We start from the raw sequence: 21723 nt of genomic DNA, 5'->3' as shown, positions 1-21723 counted from the left end.
TTTGTCATTTTGGAACACTTTTGAGCTAATTTGGATAAGTTTGAAGAAATTTTGAACAATGTTTGTCTCATCTCTGACTTTTTTTCTCCATTTTGGACAAATTGTGAGACATTCTGGACAATTGTTCAGTATTCAGGGTACCAATGATTGTGTCTGTGACTCTATATCAGACATTATAGTGGATTTTTGCATTTAGACTGTCAGCAGCAAAACAAAAAGACACAAACGTGCAATAACTTCATGATGCCACACAAACTTATACCTTCATATGATAAATATTTTGTTGATATTTTTATGTTTTAAGGCAGGGATGTCAAACATGTGGCCCGCAGGCCAAAACTGGCCCGCCAGAGGGTCCAATCCGGCCTGTGGAACAACTTTGTAAAGAGTAAAAATTACAAAAAAGATATTGACTACAAATTGTAAATTTGTAAAAAATTGCTCATTGTTCTTTTGTTGCTTTGTGTCTCATGTTTGTAATATTTTGTCTTGTTTTTGTTGTTTTTTTGTCTTTTTTTGTCTGTTTGTCGTTTCTCACATTTTTGTCATTTTGTGTTTTCTTTGTCTCGCTTATGTTTTTTGTCTTATTTTTCTCATTTTGTGTTTCACTTCATTCATTGTTTTGTTTCTCATTTTTGTCGTTTTGTTTCCTTTTTGTCTCACTCGTTTTGTTCGTCTATTTTCTTGTCGTTTTGTTTTTTGCTTCTCTTTTTTGTCTTGTTTGTGTAATTTGTGTATTTTTGTCTCATTTTTGTTGTTTGCCTATTTTTTGTTGCTTTGTAACTTTTTGTCTATATGTTTGTCTCTTTTTTGTCGTGTTTCGTGTTGTTCGTCTCATTTTTTGTCATTTTGTGTCTCAGTTTTGTAATGTTTTCTCATTTTTGTTGCTTTTTTGTCTTTTTTTTGTCTGACTTTTGTCATTTTGATCTTAAAGTAAAATACTATATTATTCAGTTCCAGATATCTGCGACTAAATGTTGTGTTCCGTTGTAGACACTGTGTGATCTGGAAGTTGTAATGTGGAAATGATAAACTGAGACATAATGTTGTTGAAATTGAACTAATTTTTCTGAAGAAATTTCAGTTTGTTCATAATGTTTAGTAAAAAAAATTGTTCATTAAATGTGAACATTTCCAGAATGTACATTTTGCACTATGACAACAGGAATAAATGGAGTTGTGGATATTTATAGGTTATTATGCTGTGATTTCACTGGTCCGTCCCACTTCAGATCAGATTGGACTGAATGTGGAACCTGAACTAAAATGAGTTTGACACTCCTGTTTTCAGGCGTTTTATATTCAACACGGTATTAAATACAACAGCGACGTCCAACCTAAAATGTCAAAGTGCCTCCTCAGGAAGACGTTTCTTTCTATCCTGCATCCTTCTCCTCGTCTCGACCTGCCTCCCCACCTGCATCTGTGCCCCCTGGTCGCCATGGCAACACCTCAGGCATTTCTGAGCCGCTGAATAGAGGACGGAGGGCGTCCATCCAGTGGCCTGTTGGACTCCAGCCATTAGTCTTATCGGGCGCCAATAAAGCCCCACACCTCGGTCCATCCGTCGCACCCTGCTGGAGCGTGACCGCCCTGCCGGAGCAAATAAATAAGAACTAGAACCCCGGCGCTGCAGGCCGATCCCAGGTATCACTCACACGCCTCTCCACCGCTACATGCCATTAACGGGCTAATAAGGCTGCAGGTCCTGGAAGCTCAGCAGGTGGATTGAAAACACAGCAGAAGTATTTAATCGAACACGAAGGAGGCGGGAAGAAGCTTCCTGATTACCTCCCATAATGAGTCACAGCGTTTCCAATCTGCATATTATGACTGTAATTATGTGCTACAAACAAACTGTTCTTCTGCTGACGGAGGAGAATCTGCCGGAGGTGGAATCAGTTGAGCAAGACGGCGACCAAACGCCCTGATCCTGCACAGAAACCCTCAGAGATTAGGACTTCATCTGCCGTCGCTGAGCTCCGTTCTCCGGTACACGAGTTTATCAGCCTCCATCAGGCGGATCCGGACGATCAAACGGCGACTGAAGGGTCTGTTGAAGAACTGAGCAGCACTTCAGCGTAAATCCCAAATCACATTATGCAAATCCGCTGCTCCCAGATGATGAAGGCCCTCGAACAGAACTCATCCGGCTGAAAGAAGAGTGCAGGTCTGAAGGTAAAACACAACTAGAGGCTCACTGTGAAGGTCGACTGGAGGTTTCCACAAGTCCAGAGGTTGCTTTCACAGCTGAATCTTCACAAGAAAAATGGTCCACCTGTCCATGTTACTTGGAAATAACTGAAAATGATTAAAAAGTCTCATAAAGTACACAAAAATTGGCTCAAACTTTGACAAAAATGACTGAAGTTCTCCAAGAATACTTGAAAATAACCCAAAATGTATGATTGTTATTCAATGAAAAATGCTCCTTCCATTGTCTAGAATTGTTTTAACCAACCACCTATCACATGTGCTGATAGGAGCAATGAAAGTTTACCCAGAATTCTCCTTCTTTACATATAATTATTCAAAAATGGTTGACAGTGACTTAAAAGCTTGTTCCAAATGACATGAAAGTCATCCAAAATCACATAAAAACTTTACTTAATATTGCTCAAAATAACATGTAAATCATCCAAAAGTACTCAAAAATAGTTCAGAACAACTAAAAAAAATCCAAAAGTCCTTAAAATTCTTCAAATGATGGAAAATTATCCAAAATTTTCCAAATATGTCCAATATTAGTCCAACTTTTTCCAAGTGGACTCAACATTTGTTCAAAATCAGACAAAAATCCATCCAAAATGAGTTTTTGCTAGAACTTGATCTGAACAACCACCTATCTCACATGCTGATATGAGCCAAAAATGTGATTAATCCCGAGTAATTAATTACAAAGCCTCTAATTAATTCGATAACATTTTTTACTAGTTTTATCTAATTCAAGACACATTTCAAAGAAATTTGGTCAAATTTTGAGCCATTTTGGACATTTTTATTTTCATTTTGGAAACATGTAAAGTCATTTCATGACAACTTGGATGAGTTGAAGGTCATTTTTGACTTTTTTTTCTGTCTTGTTGGATGAATTATGAGACATCTTGGACAGTTTTTGAGTAGCATTGGCCAAACTGGAACAGAAAACATCCAGAGTACTAATGACTGTTTCTAGGACTCTGTTGTGTCTGTTCTGTACAAATAAACTTTCTTTACCTGCAGCAGCTACAACTGTTTTCACTATTCATTTTCTGATATCAGTCACAGGAAGCAATACTTTTTATTTTCCTACTGTCTACTTTTATGTTGCTGCAGGATTTGAACTTTCAGTGTGTTTTTAAGGATCTGAAATCTCCTTCCAGAACTCTTCAGAGCAAACATCCCGTGAAGGATGCTGGATATGAAGGATTTCTCTCAGTATGTTGATCTTTGAGCTGCTGCAGAAACACATGCAGACGTTTTGTGGTTTCACAGCTACAGCAGGAGTCGGCTGAGTGACGGCAGGAACAAGCTGGAAATAAAAAGATGTGAAGCAGCATCAGGGTCGGAAGTGATTCGCCTCAGCGAGCATCGAGGGTCTCTAATTGGAAACCGTCGGAGGAAGAAGCTCCGGTTCTGGTTCCTCCCACTGAGAAACCAGGAGAGAGACATGAAAGCAGCAGATTTCAGAGCAAACGTCCTGCAGCTTCGGCTTTTTCATGTTCTGTCGTCGTTTAGAGAAGAAGAAACGAGTCGGTTTTAACCCTTAGAACCCTCAACAGGTTCTGGACGTCACATTTTTACTCATGGTGGTCTTTTTTTTAATTTTTACAAATTATCTGAACCTCAGTAATTTCTGGGTGTTTTGTTATTCTTGACATTTCTTTTTTTCCACCAGAAAATGTTCAAAGATTTCCCAGAAATGTTGAAAATGTGGACATCAGAAGTTTCACTGTGAAAATATTTTTTTCCCCCCACATTTTCAATCTTTAAAATTGGTTAATTTTGACCTGAAGGACGACACAAGGGTTAAAAACAGTAAAATTATCACAAATAAACCGTGCATCTACTTTCTCTATTTGTTTTTGTGCCTTTCAGCATAATTTGTCCTTTTCTGTGACCTTATTTTGTCCTGTTAAAATACCACAACATTTCTGCAGGACAGGATCAACTTTTCTGCTCTTAAAGCCACACAAGGTTTACGTTTTGTTGTTTCTGGGAGCAAACTGTAGATGAACAGGTTCATGAATCCAAATGGAAGGACAGGTTTTCTGTAAATGTTCTCCAGCAGCAGTGAGCAGATCAGCAGCAGGCGTTTATCTGAGCGTTGACCTTTAAATGAGTCGGGGAACTGTTGGCAGATTAAACATTCTCACCGTTTATAACCTTTTCAGCGCAGCATTACAGTATTTACTAACAGAAACACTAAATCAATGTTTTCATAGTCATTTCTAGCTAACAGAAACTGTGTTTGTTCTACCTGAATCTGTTTAAACTGATGTATTTCCTGTTTCTATCGCTTTATGTAGCAGATGTGACCTTTTTATTTCTCTCACGGCGACACAAACCAGAATCAGTTTCACAATAATGACAGTAATTGTTCTTTTTGCAGCCGGGTTGTTGTATAAAAAGCTCCGTCGTACGGTTTCAGTGGTTCTGATTCTGGACTAAGTTTGCTTTTCTGCTGCTGAAGGTTTTCCAGGAACGTCAGATAAAAACCTTCCGATAAAGTTTTTATCGTGAAGACAAATAGTTGGAAGGAAATGAAAGCCTGGAGGCATTACAACAATAAATCAACTAAGCAGAGCATGGTAAAAGGAAAAAACATATTGAAAAATGGTGAAAATCTGGTAGCCAAGCACCAGAAATCCACTGTGATGTTCAAAAACTGTGAGAATAGTACCAAATATTTGTAAAATTATTATTTTAAGTTGATTTCAAGACAGCAAAACTGTCATTTTATGGTCATAAATTTGTAAAAACTTAGATTTTTACTGATTTCTAGTTTTGTTTATTCATAGCCTATTGTTTTTTAACAGTCAACATGTAAATTAACAAAAAAAGGTCTGAATTTAAGATATATCGAATTTCTCCGAACATCTTTAGAACAGATGAATTCTAGCTGCATTGTCTGCAGTAAAAAGACTTCATGTTCTTGAATCTGGTGATATATTGACCTGAATGTTACCCGTGCACAGCGATCAACAACCATCTATCAATAATTACAGACAAACCTGGAAATCTAACAGGCAGTTCATGTTAGACAGCACTGTGGGAGCTTATCTCGTAAAGAGGCACCATGACAGAGACTTTTGTGACATTTAATGACCTCCAACCAGAGTGAGATCAAATAGGACGACATTAAATGTATAAAGTGCTGCATTTTTTGAGCAAATTGTTTGAAATATGTAATCCTAGCATCCTGACACTCCCTTTATGACTGCTGTGAACAAAGGATCGGGTATCGATCAGCTAAGAAACACCTTCATCATCCCCAAAAAATCCAGTCAGGACATCTCCAACTGAAACTGTTTGTATGATTAGAGTAGAGGTAAGGCCTGTTGGGAAAAACAAATCTTAATTCTTAATTTTGAGCAAAATCACCAAAGGTGAAAGTAAAGGGGCAACATGACAGAGACTTTTGTGACATTTAATGACCTGCAACCAGAATGAGATCAAATAGGACGGTGCTAAATATATAAAATGCTGCATTTTTTTAAAGGAAATTGTTTGTAATGTGCACCACTAACACCCTACCACAAATTGCTCTCTCCCTTTACGACCGCTGTAAATATCGGTTTGATATCGATTAGCTAAAAAACATGCCTTTTTCATCCCTAATCTTGATCTTTACAATTCAGTCAGGACATCTCCAACTGAAATGAGTAGCTTGAATGAGTAGAATAGATGTATAGCCTGTCATGAAAAACGTATCTTAAACCTTAATTTTGAGCAAAATCACCAAACTTTTTAAGGTAGAGGTACACCATGACAGAGACTTTTGTGACATTTCTTGACCTCCAACCAGAATGACATCAAATAGGATGATGTTAGATATATACTATACCATCTGTTAATATATATGCTGCATTTTTTTTAAGCAAATAGTTTGAAATACACACCCCTAGCATCCTGCCACTCCCTTTACAACCACTGTAAACAAAGGATCAGGTTCGGTTCGATATCAGTCAGCTAAAAAAAATGTCTTTTTTGTCCCCAATCCTGATCTTTAACATCCAATCATGACATCTCCAACTGAAACTGTTTGTATGAGTAGAGTAGAGGTATAGCCTTTTGGGAAAAATGCATCTTAAACCTTGGTTTTGAGCAAAATCACCAAATTTTTTAAGGTTTCTGTCAGATTTTACTGGTGATTCTAAACATGTTGTTGCACTGAAGGTTAGTTCTCTATTCATTTACACAGGAGTCTGAAATGTTACCAAGACTTTAAAATAACTAATTAAGTCAAAAGGTGTTAGTTATTACAAGTAAATACTAGTTGTGTTAAAAGACTTTATGTTCTTGAATCTGAAGATATAATGACCAAAATGTTACCTGTGCACAGCTGTCAACATGCATCTGTTTACTTGTCCAGATGCATTTTTAGATAAATCAGCAAATCTTTCGAGATTCACAGATAAACCTGGAAATCTGATTTGTGATAAATCTTAATGGATTTCCAGTTAAACTTCCAAAATGTGCTGGTTTCATCGTCTCAATTGCAAAAAAACCCTGCTGTTTCTAACTCTTCACGTGGAAAAACAAATTATTCGTGTAACTTTATACACCAACATAACTCTACCCATTGTTCCATATCTATATCTGTGCACGTGAAGGTAAACACAGCCTATATTATCTTTATATTTATATATTTATATATATCTATATTTTTTATTCATGTCTTGTTGTTTACTTTGCTTCATTTTTATACACTACTGTCCAAAAGATTGGGGTCACCCAGACAATTCCATGTTCTCCGTGAAAGCTCACACTTTTATCCATGTGCTAACATAACTGCACAAGGGTTTTGTAATCATCAGTTAGCCTTTCAACACCATTAGCTAACACAATGTAGCATTAGAACACAGGAGTGATGGTTGCTGGAAATGTTCCTCTGTACCCCTATGGAGATATTCCATTAAAAATCAGCTGTTTCCAGCTACAATAGTCATTTACCACAATGTCTATGCTGGATTTCTGATTCATTTAATGTTATCTTCATTGAAAAAACTGCTTTTCTTTCAAACATACGGACGTTTCTAAGTGACCCCAAACTTTTGAACGATAGTGTATACATATTTGATCTCCATCTCGTCAGAAAAGTAAAGACTTACTGCAAATCTAAAGTAAAAAAAGCACCCATGAGGCTTTTCAGTGAATATTTTTAGGCCAAACATGTCTCTGCTGCAGCTTTTTAAATGCCAGACGTCTTTTCAAAAAGAACAGAATGAGCCGAATGCACAGCGAGTTCCTTGTGGGCTAAAAGGAACTTCACCGTGACCCCACTGAGAGGACAAAGAAACAGAAAGGTAGCCCAACAGCCGGAGAGGATGAATGTGTTTTACATCCGAGAGACAAAGCAGCTCTGCAGAATAAAACCCGCAATCTAGAGAGCAAGAAGAAACTTCGACTGCTCGGCCTGAAAGAGAACAAACCATTACTGCTGTGATTATAGCCGGAAAACAGGACTACCATCAGCCGGCAGCTCAGAGGAAATCATGGTTTCCCCTGAAGGTCAAATGTGAGCGAAGCTATCGGCCGGCAATCAGTGCTCAGTTAAGACGGCGTAAAAAGAGATTGCAGACGAGGTTATTGTTTGGAAAAGGAGCTAAGAAAGCTGGACAGAGCTCCGACCTGTTTCCTGGACGACATGGCGCTCTTCGGCCGACCCTGACGACCTCCTTTGGCGGCTTCAGGAGGCTCACGGCAGCTTCGTCGCAGCGTCGTGGCGTCGGGTTGGTTGGGCAGCGGGCTGCAAAACACCAGCAGGATGGTTAGAGCAACAGGAAACCATTGATCTGATTGATTTGTTAATTAAATGAAGATGCTGGGAGGCTTCAGAATCCTGCAAAAAGCCTCATCTGATGGATTTTAGAGCATTAAGCTTTAGATGGAAACTGACATCAAAGCTTCATTTAAGCATGAAAAATTGACTTTTTTAAGGAGTTTTCTCTCTGGAAATACAGGAATTTATTGTAAACGAAGTCTAGGTGGAGAATCTTGTTAGAAAAACACTTAAACAACAGAAAATCAATCCAACCACACACAATGCATCACTTTGAAACACTCTGGAGGCATTTTCTTTAAAAGGCTTCTAATATGATAATGTAAGACCAGTCCAGATGGTGACTTCCTGTCGTGTTGAGGTGCTGCCCATTTTAGTATCTCAAGAATTGTCTTATTTTATTAGTATTTAACATGTTGAGAGTCCATACATGCAACTGCATACCAAAGAAACTAAAGATTCAGTGAATAATTCACATTAGGAAGTTGGTGAAAACAGGAAAACATTGTCAATGTTAGCATTAATCCTGTGAACTCCAACACCTACTGCTAGGGTTTGAAAGGAATATTATTGTTTGTTTTTTTAAAAATTCACCAAAATGACACCATTGATCAGCCAGAAACTTTGAAAACAGAGATAAATGTTGAATTTTTAATTTTCTGACAGCCCCTGAACTACTCATCTGTGACGTGTTGAGAAACAATCGTAATATTTCATTGAAATCATTTTATTTTACATTTCTTATCTAAAAATTTGACAAAAATAAGCTGTTTGGTATAGCCAAATACTGCCAAAACCAAAACATTCTGTGCTTCTCAACGCAACCGAAAATCCAAGAATGACTCAGCTCTGACCAACAATCACATGACAAAAACCCAGAGTTTAGGTTGAACTGCTGGCAGTGTTTCCACAGAGCAGTTTTCCCCAATGGCCAACCATGCTGTTGTGCTAAAACTGGGGTTATGTCCCCATAAGGTATTTTCAAAGAAAATTTCATAGCTATTATCTGCTAAACCAATGCTAATTCCTGAGATAATAAACGCTTAAAGTATTAGCTGTAGTATCTGCTATTTATCATTTATTACTGTAGCAACACCATGTTAGAGAGCATTGTGGGAGTTTAGCTAGTAAAGGGGCACTATGACAGAGACTTTTGTGACATTTAATGACCTGCAACCAGAATTAGATCAAATAGGACGACACAATGTATAGAAAATGCTGCTTTTTATTAAAGCAAATTATGTGTATTATGTACCCCCTAACACCCTACCACAAATTGCCCTCTCCCTTTTCGACCACTGTAAATATTGGTTCGATGTTGATTAACTAAAAAAAATGCCTTTTTTGTCCTCAATCCCGAGCTTTAACATCCAATCAGGACATCTACAACTGAAACCATTCGTATGAGTAGAGTAAAGGTATAGCCTGACATGAAAAATGTATCTTAAACTTTAATTTTGAGCAAAATCACCAAACTTCTTAAGATAAAGGGGCACCATGACAGAGACTTTTGGGACATTTGATGACCTGCAACCAGAATGAGATCAAATAGGACTGTGTTAAATATATAAAATGCTGCATCTTATTAAAGCAAATTGTTTGTATTACATACCCCTAATGCCTTACCACAGATTGCCCTTTCCATTTACGACCACTGTAAATATTGGTTCGATATTGATTAGCTAAAAAAAAATGGCTTTTTCGTACCCAGTCCCGATCTTCAACATCCAATCAGGACATCTCCAACTGAAACCATTTGTATAAGTAGAGTAAAGGTATAGCCTGTCATGAGAAACATATCTTAAACTTTAATTTTGAGCAAAACCACCAAACTTTTTAAGGTAAAGGGGCACCATGACAGAGACTTTTGTGACATTTAGTGACCTGCAACCTTGTTTACACAGGAGTCTGATCTGGTTGATCTCAAAAATCCTGCTCAGAAGTGTTACCAAGACTTTGAAATGACTAATTAGGGCAGTTTAACATCTAAAAAGATGTTAATTGTTAATGTTGTTTATCTTGTATATGACGTTCTCTTAACCCTCATCAGTACACCTGTATGTAACTTGTCATATGTTTTTATTTATAAGTTGGATTTTTCAGTCCCTCTAGGTAGTTGTCACCTACATAGTTGCCATCACATACACCAAAGCTTACTGGATTCCAACCAGGTTTGTGGTGTATAAATACAAAAATCTTTTGGGGTCCATGGGGACCCCAGCCAGACCACAGCTGGACTGTGCATCTTTTATTTATCTATGTTTTTGTTATGTTGCTTATGTGAAACTGCTTCAGTTGCATTGTGTTTCATTTCAATTCAGGAGTTCCAACATTAATATTGTAGGCAATGCATGACAGTAATCATCAATAGTAATTTCATTATTTCACATGGGGTCCAACTGGACCTCAAGTGTACGGATTAAGTAGGTTTTGCCACATGAACTGATGAGGGTTACAGGGGCTACAGGGGACGTGGAATGGTTAAACACAAGAGACAGACAAATCCTTATTCTTAAGTATCTGTTATTTGACTCCCCTCCTGGTAAATGTGTTTAAAAACCCCATGACTCTACTTTATAATTCCGTCCATCATTACCTGAGGTAGAGGACTCGTGCTATGAGGCCGTACAGGACGATGGCGAGCAGCAGCGGGATCACGTAGAAGATGGCGAAGTCAATGAGGTAGATGGGCAGGTAGAGTTCTCTCTTCACTCTGTATCCACACTGCTGGTGTCCGTCCTCACCAACCTGATGGACAGATACGATGGAGGTAATGACCAGGTGCAGCTCAGCAGCATCTAATGATGTTCCCACATAATGACCCCACTCTGAGATGGAACAAGGCTCTTTGAAAGCTGCAATTTAACCGACATTTGTGCAGAACAGCTCCTTGAAACATCCATGACTCATGCTCCTGCTGAAACACTGTAATGGCTGGGTGTCACCTGAAAACATGGATCAGTACACATTCATGATATATAATAGCATGCTCTCTCAGTCTGGGGGTTCTCATGCTCATGTAAGTGACAGCAGATACGTCTCAGTCTAACATGTTTTAAAACCACAACTCAGAAACGTCTTCTGAACCACAAACTGAAGGCTCTTAGTTTTCATAAAATTACTGCAGTTTTTCACCTGCTGTAGCCTGCAAACAGGAACCTACAGGGAACATTTAGGGAACGTTCTCTGATAGTTATTTTGTGAAACTTCAAGAGAACTTTCAGGGAACCTTCAGAAATGTTTCTTATGTTTCATTGAGGACTATTTTGTAAAAAAATAAAAAAAAACCTTAAGAGAACCTTGGGAAAATCATCAAGAAATATCTCCTTGTAGGCTGTATTGTGAAACCTTCATGGAACCTAGGGTATGTTCCCTGAAGTTTCAGTGTTGTAAAACCCGAAGAGAACCTTTAGGAAACCTTTGGGGAACCTTGAGCTAGCATTCCCTGAAGGTTTCTCAAGAGAACTTTAGGGAAATCTTCAGGGTACCTACTGGCAACTTGAAGGAAAGGTTTCCAGAAGTTTCACTTGAGGTTATTTTGTGAAACCTTTGGAGAACCTTTAGAGAATTTTCAAGATACATCCCCAAGAGTTAAAGGTTATTTTGTTAAATCTTAAGAGAATCTTGGGAAAATCTTCAGGAAACATCCCCTGTAGGCCATATTGTGAAACCTTCGTGGAATCTAGGGTATGTTCCCTGAAGTTTCAGTGAGGAGCATTTGTAAAACCCAAAGAGAACCTTTAGGAAACCTTTAGGGAACCTTGAAGGAACATTCCCTGAAGCTTTGTAAGGCCTCAAGTGAAATTTCAGGAAACATTCAGGGAACATTTCTTGAAGTTTATTTTATAAAACTTTAAGATAACCTATAGGGAACCTTCATGAAACATCCCCCAAAGTTTCACTGAAGACAGTTTTGTTCATTCTCAAGAGAATCTTAATGAAACTTTGAACAAACATTCCCTGAAGGTTTCTTAGGAAAACCTGAAGAGAACTTTGGGGAAACCTCCAGGGCATCAACCGAAGGCTGTCTTGTGAAACCTTCAGGGTGCCAACAGGCAACCTTAAGAAAACGTTTCCAGAAATTTCACTTAAGGTTATTTTGTGAAACCTCAGGATAACCTTTTGAGAACTTTCAAGATACGTCCCCAAGAGTTAAAGGTTATTTTGCTAAACCTTAAGAGAAACTTGGGGAAACCTTCTGGAAACATCCTCTGAAGTCTGTCTTGTGAAACATCAAGGAAACATTTATGCAATCTTCAGGGAACATTTCCTGAAGTTGCTGTGAAGATTTTTTTCTAAAATCTCAAGAGAACTTCAGGGAACCTTAATTAAATCGTGGAGGAACATTTACCAAAGGTTGCTTGATAAAACATCTGTTTTCGGGGAAATTTCAGGGAACATTCAGGGAAGATTGCCTCAAGGTTTTCTGAAAGTTGTTTCCTGAAACTTATATAAGACTATCAGAGAACCTTCAGAATATTTCCCCTTAAGTTTCACCAAATAACATTCAGGGAACACGTAATGAAGGTTATTTGTGAAACCTCAAAAGAATCTTCAGGATACCATAAGGGTAAGTTCCCTGAAGTTTCAGTAAATTTAATTTTGTAAAACTTTAAGAGAATTTACATGAAACCTTAAAGGAAAGTTTCCAGAAGGTTACTTTGTAAAACTCTCCAAAAAATTTCCAAAAACCTTCAGGGTACATTCCATGAAGTTTCACTTAAGGTTATTTTGTGAAACCTTCAAAGAAGGACCTCTAGGGAACCTTAATGAACCCTTCAGGGTAAGTTCCCTGACGTGCCACTGAAGATTATTTTGGTGAAATATCAACAGAATCTTCAGGGAACCTTCATGAAACCTTGAAGGAATGTTCCCTACAGGTTTCTTTGTAAAACCTCCAGAGAAATTTTTATTTAATTTCTTGAAGTTTATTTTGTAAAACCTTAAGGAAACCTTCACGTAACCTTCAGGGAACATTGCCTAAAGGTTATCAAGGTAATTTTATGAAACACTTAGAGGACCTTCAAAGAAGTTTTTGGGCAAGTTTTCTTAAGTTTCAGTAAACATTGTTCCGTTAAACCTCAGGAGAACCTCCAGGAAGCCCTCAGAAAACATTTTCTGAAGTTTCACTAAAGACTGTTTGTTGGAACCTTGAGATAACCTTAAGGGAACCTATGGGGGAACTTTTCCTTAAGTTTCATTTAACATTATTTTGTGAAACCTCAAGAGAACCCTCAAGGAACCTCGAGGGAATGTCCACTAAAAGTTATTAGTGAAACCTTCAGGGTGAGCTCCCTAAGGTTGTTCAGTAAAACCTCAAGAGAACATTCATGGAACTTTGATTAAATATTTCCTGCAGGTTATTTGGAAAAACCTCAAGAGAATCTTCTGGTAATGGCACCCTCACCCACAACAGATGTTTACAGACCATTCCTTGCAGTGCAGAAAAAAGTCCAATACCTCTGAACTACTGTGAAGCTGCAGAATAATTAAAATCCATCAGTCCCTCAGGCAGTTAAAAGTAGAACAAAATGCTTCTCTGACCTGGATGTCGACCAGGAAGAACCACAGCATGCAGTAGACGCAGGTGAAGATCCAAACACCGGTGATGATCTTCTTGGCCCTTGACACTGTGCAGACTGTCTGAGCCTTCATAGGATGGCAGATAGCGATGTACCTGCAGAGAACATCCGGAGAACGTTCAGGGTCAGACTGACTGTGAATCTCAATGTTTTGATTAAACTCCTATCATTCAGAGGTTAATACGATGCTCAGACTTTGTGTGAAGCCTCGCATTTATTATTCATGTATGCAGGTGGCATGAAAACTGAAAGTGTCTGGAGAGGTCAGAATATTAATGTGGTTCTCTGCTATCTATAGAACGCCGAGATCAGGAGGACGGACGGTTCTATATGTGAAGAATGTGAGGAACCTAAATTAGCTCAGTGGTTCATAGCTTATTCATATTTAATCTTTACATCCTGGAGGTCTGTGTGCCAGAACCAAAATAAAATCCTGAGAATCTTAATGTTTTCTGTCATTTTTGAGGAAATGTTTTATAGAAGAACGTTCCCTCAAGAAAAGGGAAACTGTTCTATCTCAAATAAATCACATTGCAGGATCCTTTTAAAATGTTCTGTATGAATAAAATGTTCCAACATCTCAGAACTAAACAACATCAGGAAAATATTTTTTAAATGAAGGCAGGAATACAGGAGCATTCAAATACATTATTTCCAATCCAGCAGTGGAACATAATCTGTGTTCCTGACAACGTTCTCCAAACATCCTCTGAATGTTGCAGTTAAAAGCTTAGTTGACTTTTGAAACCATAGGAACAATGTTGGAAACAATAAGCATCTTTAAAATGTTTTTTAAACATTGGAAACCTTCAGCCAACTTTTAATGACGGCTATTTTGTGAAACTTCAACAAAACCGTCAGGGAACCTTTAGGATAAGTTCCCTAAAGTTTCATTTAAGGCTATTTTGTGACACTTCGAGAGAACTTCATTTTGTGAAACCATCATGTTACCTACAGGCAACCTTCAGAAAGCATTCCCTAAAGTTTCATAGAGGGTTATGTGGTGAAGCCTTTCGTAAAACCTCAAAAGAACCTTTAAGGAACTTTTAGGGTTAGTTCCCTGAAGTTCCCCCTAAGTTTCACTTAAGGTTGTTTAGCGAAGACTCCAAACATCCTCCAATACACCTTGAAGGAATGTTCCCTGAAGGTTCCCGAAAAGTTATTTGGTAAAATCTCAACAAAGCCTTATTTTGTGGAACCTTATGGGAACATTCAGGGTAAGTTCGGGTAAGTTAAGGTTTTTTGGTGACATCTCAAGACAACCGTCAGGAAAGCTTAAGGGGACTGTTCAAAGAAGGTTGCCTGAAAATTTTCTTAGCAAAGAGGGGAACATTTATTAAATAGGTGCATCAAACATTTCCTAAACCCTCAACAAACATTTGCAGAACATTCCTTGAGTTTCAGTAAGGGTTATTTAGTGAAGCCACAAAAGAACTTTTAGGGTTAGTTCCCTGAAGTTTCCCCTAAGTTTCACCTAAGGTTGTTAGTGTAACCTCAAGAGAACCCTCAGGTAACCTTGAGAGAATGTTTACTGAAGGTTCCCTGAAAGTTATTTAGTAGACTCTCAACAAAACCTTTGGGCAACATTCACTGAAGGTTATTTTGTAAAACCTTAAGGGAACGTTCAGTGTAACTTCCCTGAAATTTCACTTAAGGATTTTTTTTATGAACCCCCCCCCCAGGAGGCTTAAGGGGAATGTTCCCTGAAGGTTGCCTGAAAGTTGCCAGAACATTGGTTAAAGAAGTGCAGTGAATGCTTGCTAAATCTTCAACAAATGTTTGCAGAACATTCCTTGAATGTCATCTAAATTGCAGTGGAGTAAAATATAGAATATTTTCCTGTGTGGCAGTTATGCAGGAACATTGAAACACATTATTTACAATCCAGCAGTGGAACTTAATCTGTGTTCCTGACAACGTTCCCTAAACATCCTTTGAATGTTTCAGTTAAAAGACTTAGTTCACTCCTAACCTCATTGGAACATTGCTGAAAAAGATTAACTTTAAGACGTTCTTTGAACATTGGATTGGAACTTTAAAAGATCTGAACTTGTAAGCAGTGTTAGCTGGTGTTGCTAGCTGGGCGAACGTTCTCCAAACATCCTCTGAATGTTGTAGCTAAAAGCCTTAGTTGACTCCTAATCTCCTTGGAGCATTGCTGGAAATGATGAACTTGAAAATGTTCTTTGAACATTGGATTGGAATTTTAAAATATTAGAACTTGTCAGCAGTGTTAGCTGGTGTGCTAGCTGGGAGAACGTTCTCCACTAAAACAGAACTCCGGTACCTTTCCACGGTGAAGGCGGTGATGGAGCAGGACGACACGTTGATTCCCAGGTACTGTAGGTAGGTGATTCCCAAACATCCGGCATGTCCGAAGTTCCAGGTTCCGGTCAGACTGTCGGAGACGTTGGGCAGCCCGGCCGCCACCAGAACCGTCAGGTCGGCGATGGCCAGACTCACCAGGTAGCAGTTGGTGGGCGTCCTCATGTGGCGCGTGGTCAGAACCACCAGAACCACCATGATGTTCCCCACGATGCCCACGCAGCAAACCAGGAGAACCAGGAACACCGACACCGTCTTGTACTCCAGAGACTCGGAGACGCCGGCGCTCAGAGAGACGTTGGTCGGAGTGTCGACTCTGGAGCTCCCGTTGTCAGCCATGTTGGCGGTTCTTAGTCGAAGGTTGCGTTCATTCAGTCAAAGACAAACGGCGGAGAGGACGACTCCCAAGTGTCGCCATATTTTTTCTTCTTCATTTAGAACGTCGGATCACATTTAAATCCTGAACTTGTCACACTTTTAGTAGATTCATCAGATGTTTTCTGCTCTTTGATATTCATCAACCTTCGCCGGCTTTGTGAAAAAGACGCTGGGTCGTATAATTATTCTCCACAGGCCCTCGAGGAGTCACCTAGAAATAGAAAATGAGTTTAATTGATTGGACAAATGTCAAACAGCTACATGTCCATGCAGAACATCTCGGTGGTTCCCTCAGGTGTCCGTAAATTGGTCCACAATCAGATTAAAAATGCGGCTTGGAAAAAAGAAACTAAAGCTGATAGAATCAGATGAAGCATGTGGAGGTTAAATGAAAGACAAAACAACAGCAACAGCATTATTTGGAATAAAAGTTATGCACATAAAGGATTAAAAATGGTAAAAAATTGTTATTTGAATGAAAAATTATATTAAGGTTTGAAAAATGGTAAATAATTATTTACACTATTTTTATTGCATTTAAGTCAGTCAATAATTTAATTATTTTATAGACATTTGCTGTTATCTGAAAGAAAAATTATATTTGTTAAGGTTTGACATACGGTAAATAAGTGTTTAAGTTTTGTTGTTTATGATTTTCATTGTTTTTGTTAAATTATGCATAAAAGCAGGTCTATATTAATCTATATTATGTCCAAATGGATTTTAAAAAATGGTAATTAGTTCTTTCATAATATTTAATCATAAAATAATGCAATATTTTCTGTATTTAAATCAGCAAGAAATATTGTTATTTTACAGATATGTGCCATTATAATAAACAAAGCATATTAAGGATTAAAACAGTGAAAAACAAATAAATAAAAAATTCTGTGGATATTTTACAGATTTTCTGTATTTTATTGAATCACAAATAACATCTAGTAAATCACAGAAAAATTTGTATAAATTTATTTGTTAATTGTTTAAAAAAAACAAGTCAAAAATGTAAATAATTTCCAAATCAAAAATCTGGATTTTTACAAACAGTAATTAAAATTTTACATTATTTTTACTGTATTTAAATCAGGAAGAAATGTTATTTTACAGATATTTGCCATTATTATTATAATAACAGTATATTAAGGATTTTAAAATGGTGAAAAAAATCTAATTTAAAAAATTCTAATGATATTTTACAGATTTTCTCTATTTCTTGATCAACAAATAATATCTAGTAAATCAAAGAAAAAAATGTATTAATTTATTTGTTAACTTTTTTTTTTTTAAACTGGTCAAAAATGTAAATAAATTCCAAATCAAAAATCAGCATTTTTACAAACAGTCATTAAAATTTAACACTATTTTTACTGTATTTAAATCCAGCCAAGAAATATTGTTATTTTGCAGATATTTGCCATTATTTAAAAGAAAAATTATGTATATATAAGTTTGAAAAATGGTGAATAATTGTTTAAACTCTTACAGATTTTCCCTATTTTGTTAAATTGCACAAAAAATCTAATAAAATCACAGCAAATTTGTATTAATTTACATTTTAACTTTTAAAAAAAGATGAAAAATCTGTGTTTTTTTTAAACCAATAGTAACTAATAAAATGACACTATATTTATTGTATTTAAATCAGCAAGAAATAACATTATTTGACAGATTTGTGTTGTTTTTCAAGGAAAAATTGTGCATATTAAGGATTGAAATATGAAAATGCAGATAATAAGTGAAATCACAGAGAAAAAGTATTAATTTCCATGTTAACTGTTAAAACGTATAAAAAACCTTCACTTTTTGTTTTTCTAAAACAATTTTTGATCATTTAAGTGTGTGTAAATTCAGTGTTTGCCTAAAGGAAGGTTCAACTGCTCACAGGTTCAATCAATTATCTGTAATCAATGAAAACAACAACAAAAGCCGGCGACATTAGAGGATTTTAACTTCATTAGTGGAGAAAATAAAACCGCCTCGGGCTCTTCCAGCTGCTGGTCTTTGTTTCTGAGCTCATGTGGGCTGATTTAAGACAGAAAACGTCCCTGAGAACATCAGAAACTGGATGAAAACACGTCGACTGGAGACTAATAACAGCTTTAATATATAAAAGTGAGTCTCCAGGCAGCTGAAGTGCTTCAGAACAGAGTCCAAGGATAAAACCGTGAGTCTGTCCTCGTGGTTTTCTGCTCCTTTTTCATGTGTGTGGATGAAATTCAGGCACTTGTTTCTGACATGATGCTGAAAGAAAAAGTTCAAATTTAAGTAGCAGGAGACCTTACAAGGATTCCTGGAGCTCCTTGGACTAGAAACAGTTAATAAATCTCTCCATAAAGTGCGTTTAAGATGATTTTAACATAATATTCTTGAAGCTTTGGGCTGCTGCTGCGCTCTTAATGCACTTCTGATGCCTCCTAGTGCTTCTCTGATAAAGTTACAGTCACAATCTTTAGAAAAAAACAGAGCAGAAAGAGAAACACTGATTGAATCTTCAATTTTAACTGCTGATCAGGATTCTGATGTCAACTCAGGACAGAATGCATTTCATTCAAACCATCCTGAGGTTGGTTAAAAAGGTTCTTCCTTTTTTATCATCCAGCAGGATGATAATTAGTGCAGCGCTGTGAAGCTCAACCAGACAACTGCTGCTGTTTATACTGGACTCCTTACCTGCACTTAAAAAAACACACAGTTTAACACAGTAAACCACAGTAAAACACACTAAAAGACACTAAAAGAAACAATAAAACACAATTTAACAAACTAAAACGCCACACGAAACCACAAAAACACACTAAACCACAAAAAACACACACAAAACACTAAAACAGAATTTAACAAACTAAAACACACAGTAAACCACTATAAAACACACCAAAACACACACTAAACCACTATAAAACACACTAAACCACAATAAAACATTCTAAATCAGCGGTGTCCAACCTTTTTGCACCACGGATTCCGCTTTTTGTACTGTATTTATATCAGCAAAATGTAGGATTATTTTACAGATGGTTGACATTAATTTATAAAAAGTATTCATTTTGTATTTTACCATAAAATAACATTATTTTTAATGTAGTGACATGAGCCAAAAAATAGCAATATTTCACTGGTTATTGACATTAATTTTAAAAATTTAAAAGTTTATTTATTTTACAAATTTTTTTACTTCTTTACTTGATATTATCTGTAATTTAACAGATAATATCAAGTAAAATCACAAAAATATGTATATATGTACATGTTGACTGTAGAAAAAACAATGCAAAACTGTAAATAATATCCACATCCAAAATCTGTAATTTTACAAATATTAATTCACTTTTTATTACAACATTTAACCATATAATTATACAATTTATTATTGCATTTACATCAGCCAAAATTAGCATTATTTCACAGGTTATTTATATAAATTTTTCATGAAAATATATAAAATTTGCAAAACCTTCAGGAAGAAAATTCCAATAATTCCTTAAAAGTTTCCCTTAAAAGTTTTATTTAAGAAAATATTTATATGAAAATTCTTGTAAATATTTTCAAAAAAAAGTAAAAATCTTCCAAAGAAATCCTAAAAATATCTAAAGTGATTCCATATATATCAGTAAAACTTCTAATATTTTATTTAAGAACATTCACAAAAAAATCAACCAAAATCCAGTGAAATTCACTGGATTTTGGTTGATTTTTTTTCTAAATGTTCTTAAGAAACATTTTTAACATTTCTTTTTTTCCACCAAAAAATGTTCACAGATTTCCCAAAAATGTTGAAAATGTGGACATCAGAAGTTTCACTGTGAAAATGTCTTTTTCCACATTTTCAAACTTTAAAACGGGTCAGTTTTGACCCGCAGGATGACACGAGGGTTAAGAAGTTTGCTCAGCATGGAACTGTGGAGAACCTGCCTGGACGTCAGGGGGAAAAGGAAAATTGATGAGAGAAGTCTTCGAAGGTTGGTGCGAACCGTGGAAAAAACATCCAGAGACCTGAAGGCTGACCTGCAACAATCTGTTGTCATGGTGTTACCACTGCGGTTGTGTGCAGTGTTTTTGTTCTGTGTGTGTCTCCTTTGGGTTTGTGCCGATCTGTCAAACACTCAAACAGACGTAGATGTCTGCGCTGCACCACCAACCGGACTGGACGCCAGGATGACGTGTCGGCGCAGGATCGGTCAAGATGCAATGAAAACCGGTGTTAAAGGTGGAAAGATGACGTCGTCTCCGGGTCAGAGGGCCGCCATCCGTCCTACCCTGCTTCCAACCAGCACAACTCGTCTGTTAGCACTCTGTGATTGAGGATAAAGTGTTGGAGGAGTGAGACGCCACTTTTTGGGTTTTGCTCTTGTTTTACCTCGTGTCGTCCTGCGGGTCAAAATTGACCCGTTTTAAAGTTTGAAAATGTAGAAAAAAAATATTTCCACAGTGAAACTTCTGATGTCCACATTTTCAACATTTTTGGGAAATCTTTGAACATTTTTTGGTGGAAAAAAAGAAATGTTAAAAATATTTCTTAAGAACATTCACATAAAAATCAACCAAAATCCATTGAAATTTGCTGGATTTTGGTTGCTTTTTATGTGAATGTTCTTAAAGAAAATATAAAACATCAGAAGTTTCACTGTGAAAACATATTTTTTTCACATATTTTCAAACTTTAAAACGGGTCAATTTTGACCCACAGGACGACACGAGGGTTAATGATTTTTGTAAAGCACTTTGAATTGTCTTGGACATGAAGGGATCTATACAAATAAAGTTGCTTTACCTGTTTTGGTTTTGCTCACTCTGGATTTTAGCTACACATTGTCATTGTTTTTGTTTAAACCACATCCTCTGTTTACACCTTTATTGTACTTCTTTGAGAAAACGTGTTTAGTGGCTGCTTGGGACCAGTGGAAGGATGGCGCTTCATGTTGTGTTCAGGGACCCCTAGGCTGGGCGGAACAAATAGTTTCGACACATACCAAATGCTGCACACTAAATCAGGTTCATGGGCGAAGGCCAAGGAAGACCTCAATGCTGAAGAAAAAGCATAAAAAGGAACGACTGATCTTTGCCAGAGAGTACCTGGACAAATCACAATCCTTCTGGGAAAATGTTTTGTGAACAGATGAAACAAAAATAGAGCTTTTAGGTGACACTCTTGTGAAGATGACCATCCTTCCCATGTTTGATGATGGCGTTGTTGTCTATAAAATGGCCACTAAATGTGTCCTCAACAGGCTTGATGTCCTCGATCACTCGGCCATCTGTCTTACCACCAGTACACCGTTCTCCAGCATTGACTTCCACTCATCTACAGACCCTACCTCCAACCTCCTCCACCCCTCCCATGACAACGACCACCTGAGATCCAGTGATCTCATACCACTCTTTATCCTCAAGGTTCAAACTGTCTTTGGCTGGAATTTCTTTCTCTTTGCTGCAGCAATCGACTGGAATTCCCTC

The 21723-nt window shown here is 37.1% G+C and overlaps 1 protein-coding gene across 1 annotated transcript in view; it reads right to left on the bottom strand.

The window, feature by feature from the left end:
- Positions 1-21723, bottom strand: part of trhr2 (thyrotropin releasing hormone receptor 2) — a 31502-nt gene that overhangs the window by 7763 nt on the left and 2016 nt on the right. Inside the window, exons 2-5 of the mRNA XM_023269731.3 lie at positions 15854-16480; positions 13529-13661; positions 10581-10732; positions 7834-7951 (exon numbers count right to left, since the gene is read on the bottom strand). Of these exons, the coding sequence (XP_023125499.1) occupies positions 7834-7951; positions 10581-10732; positions 13529-13661; positions 15854-16230 (780 nt within the window). The 5' untranslated portion in view covers positions 16231-16480. The remainder of the gene's footprint in view (positions 1-7833; positions 7952-10580; positions 10733-13528; positions 13662-15853; positions 16481-21723) is intronic.

The sequence above is a fragment of the Amphiprion ocellaris genome, chromosome 3 (genome assembly GCF_022539595.1).
Source record: "Amphiprion ocellaris isolate individual 3 ecotype Okinawa chromosome 3, ASM2253959v1, whole genome shotgun sequence".
Taxonomy (NCBI): domain Eukaryota; kingdom Metazoa; phylum Chordata; class Actinopteri; family Pomacentridae; genus Amphiprion; species Amphiprion ocellaris.
Note: the sequence above shows the minus strand (reverse complement) of the source record. Positions and strands in the feature narration are given on the sequence as shown.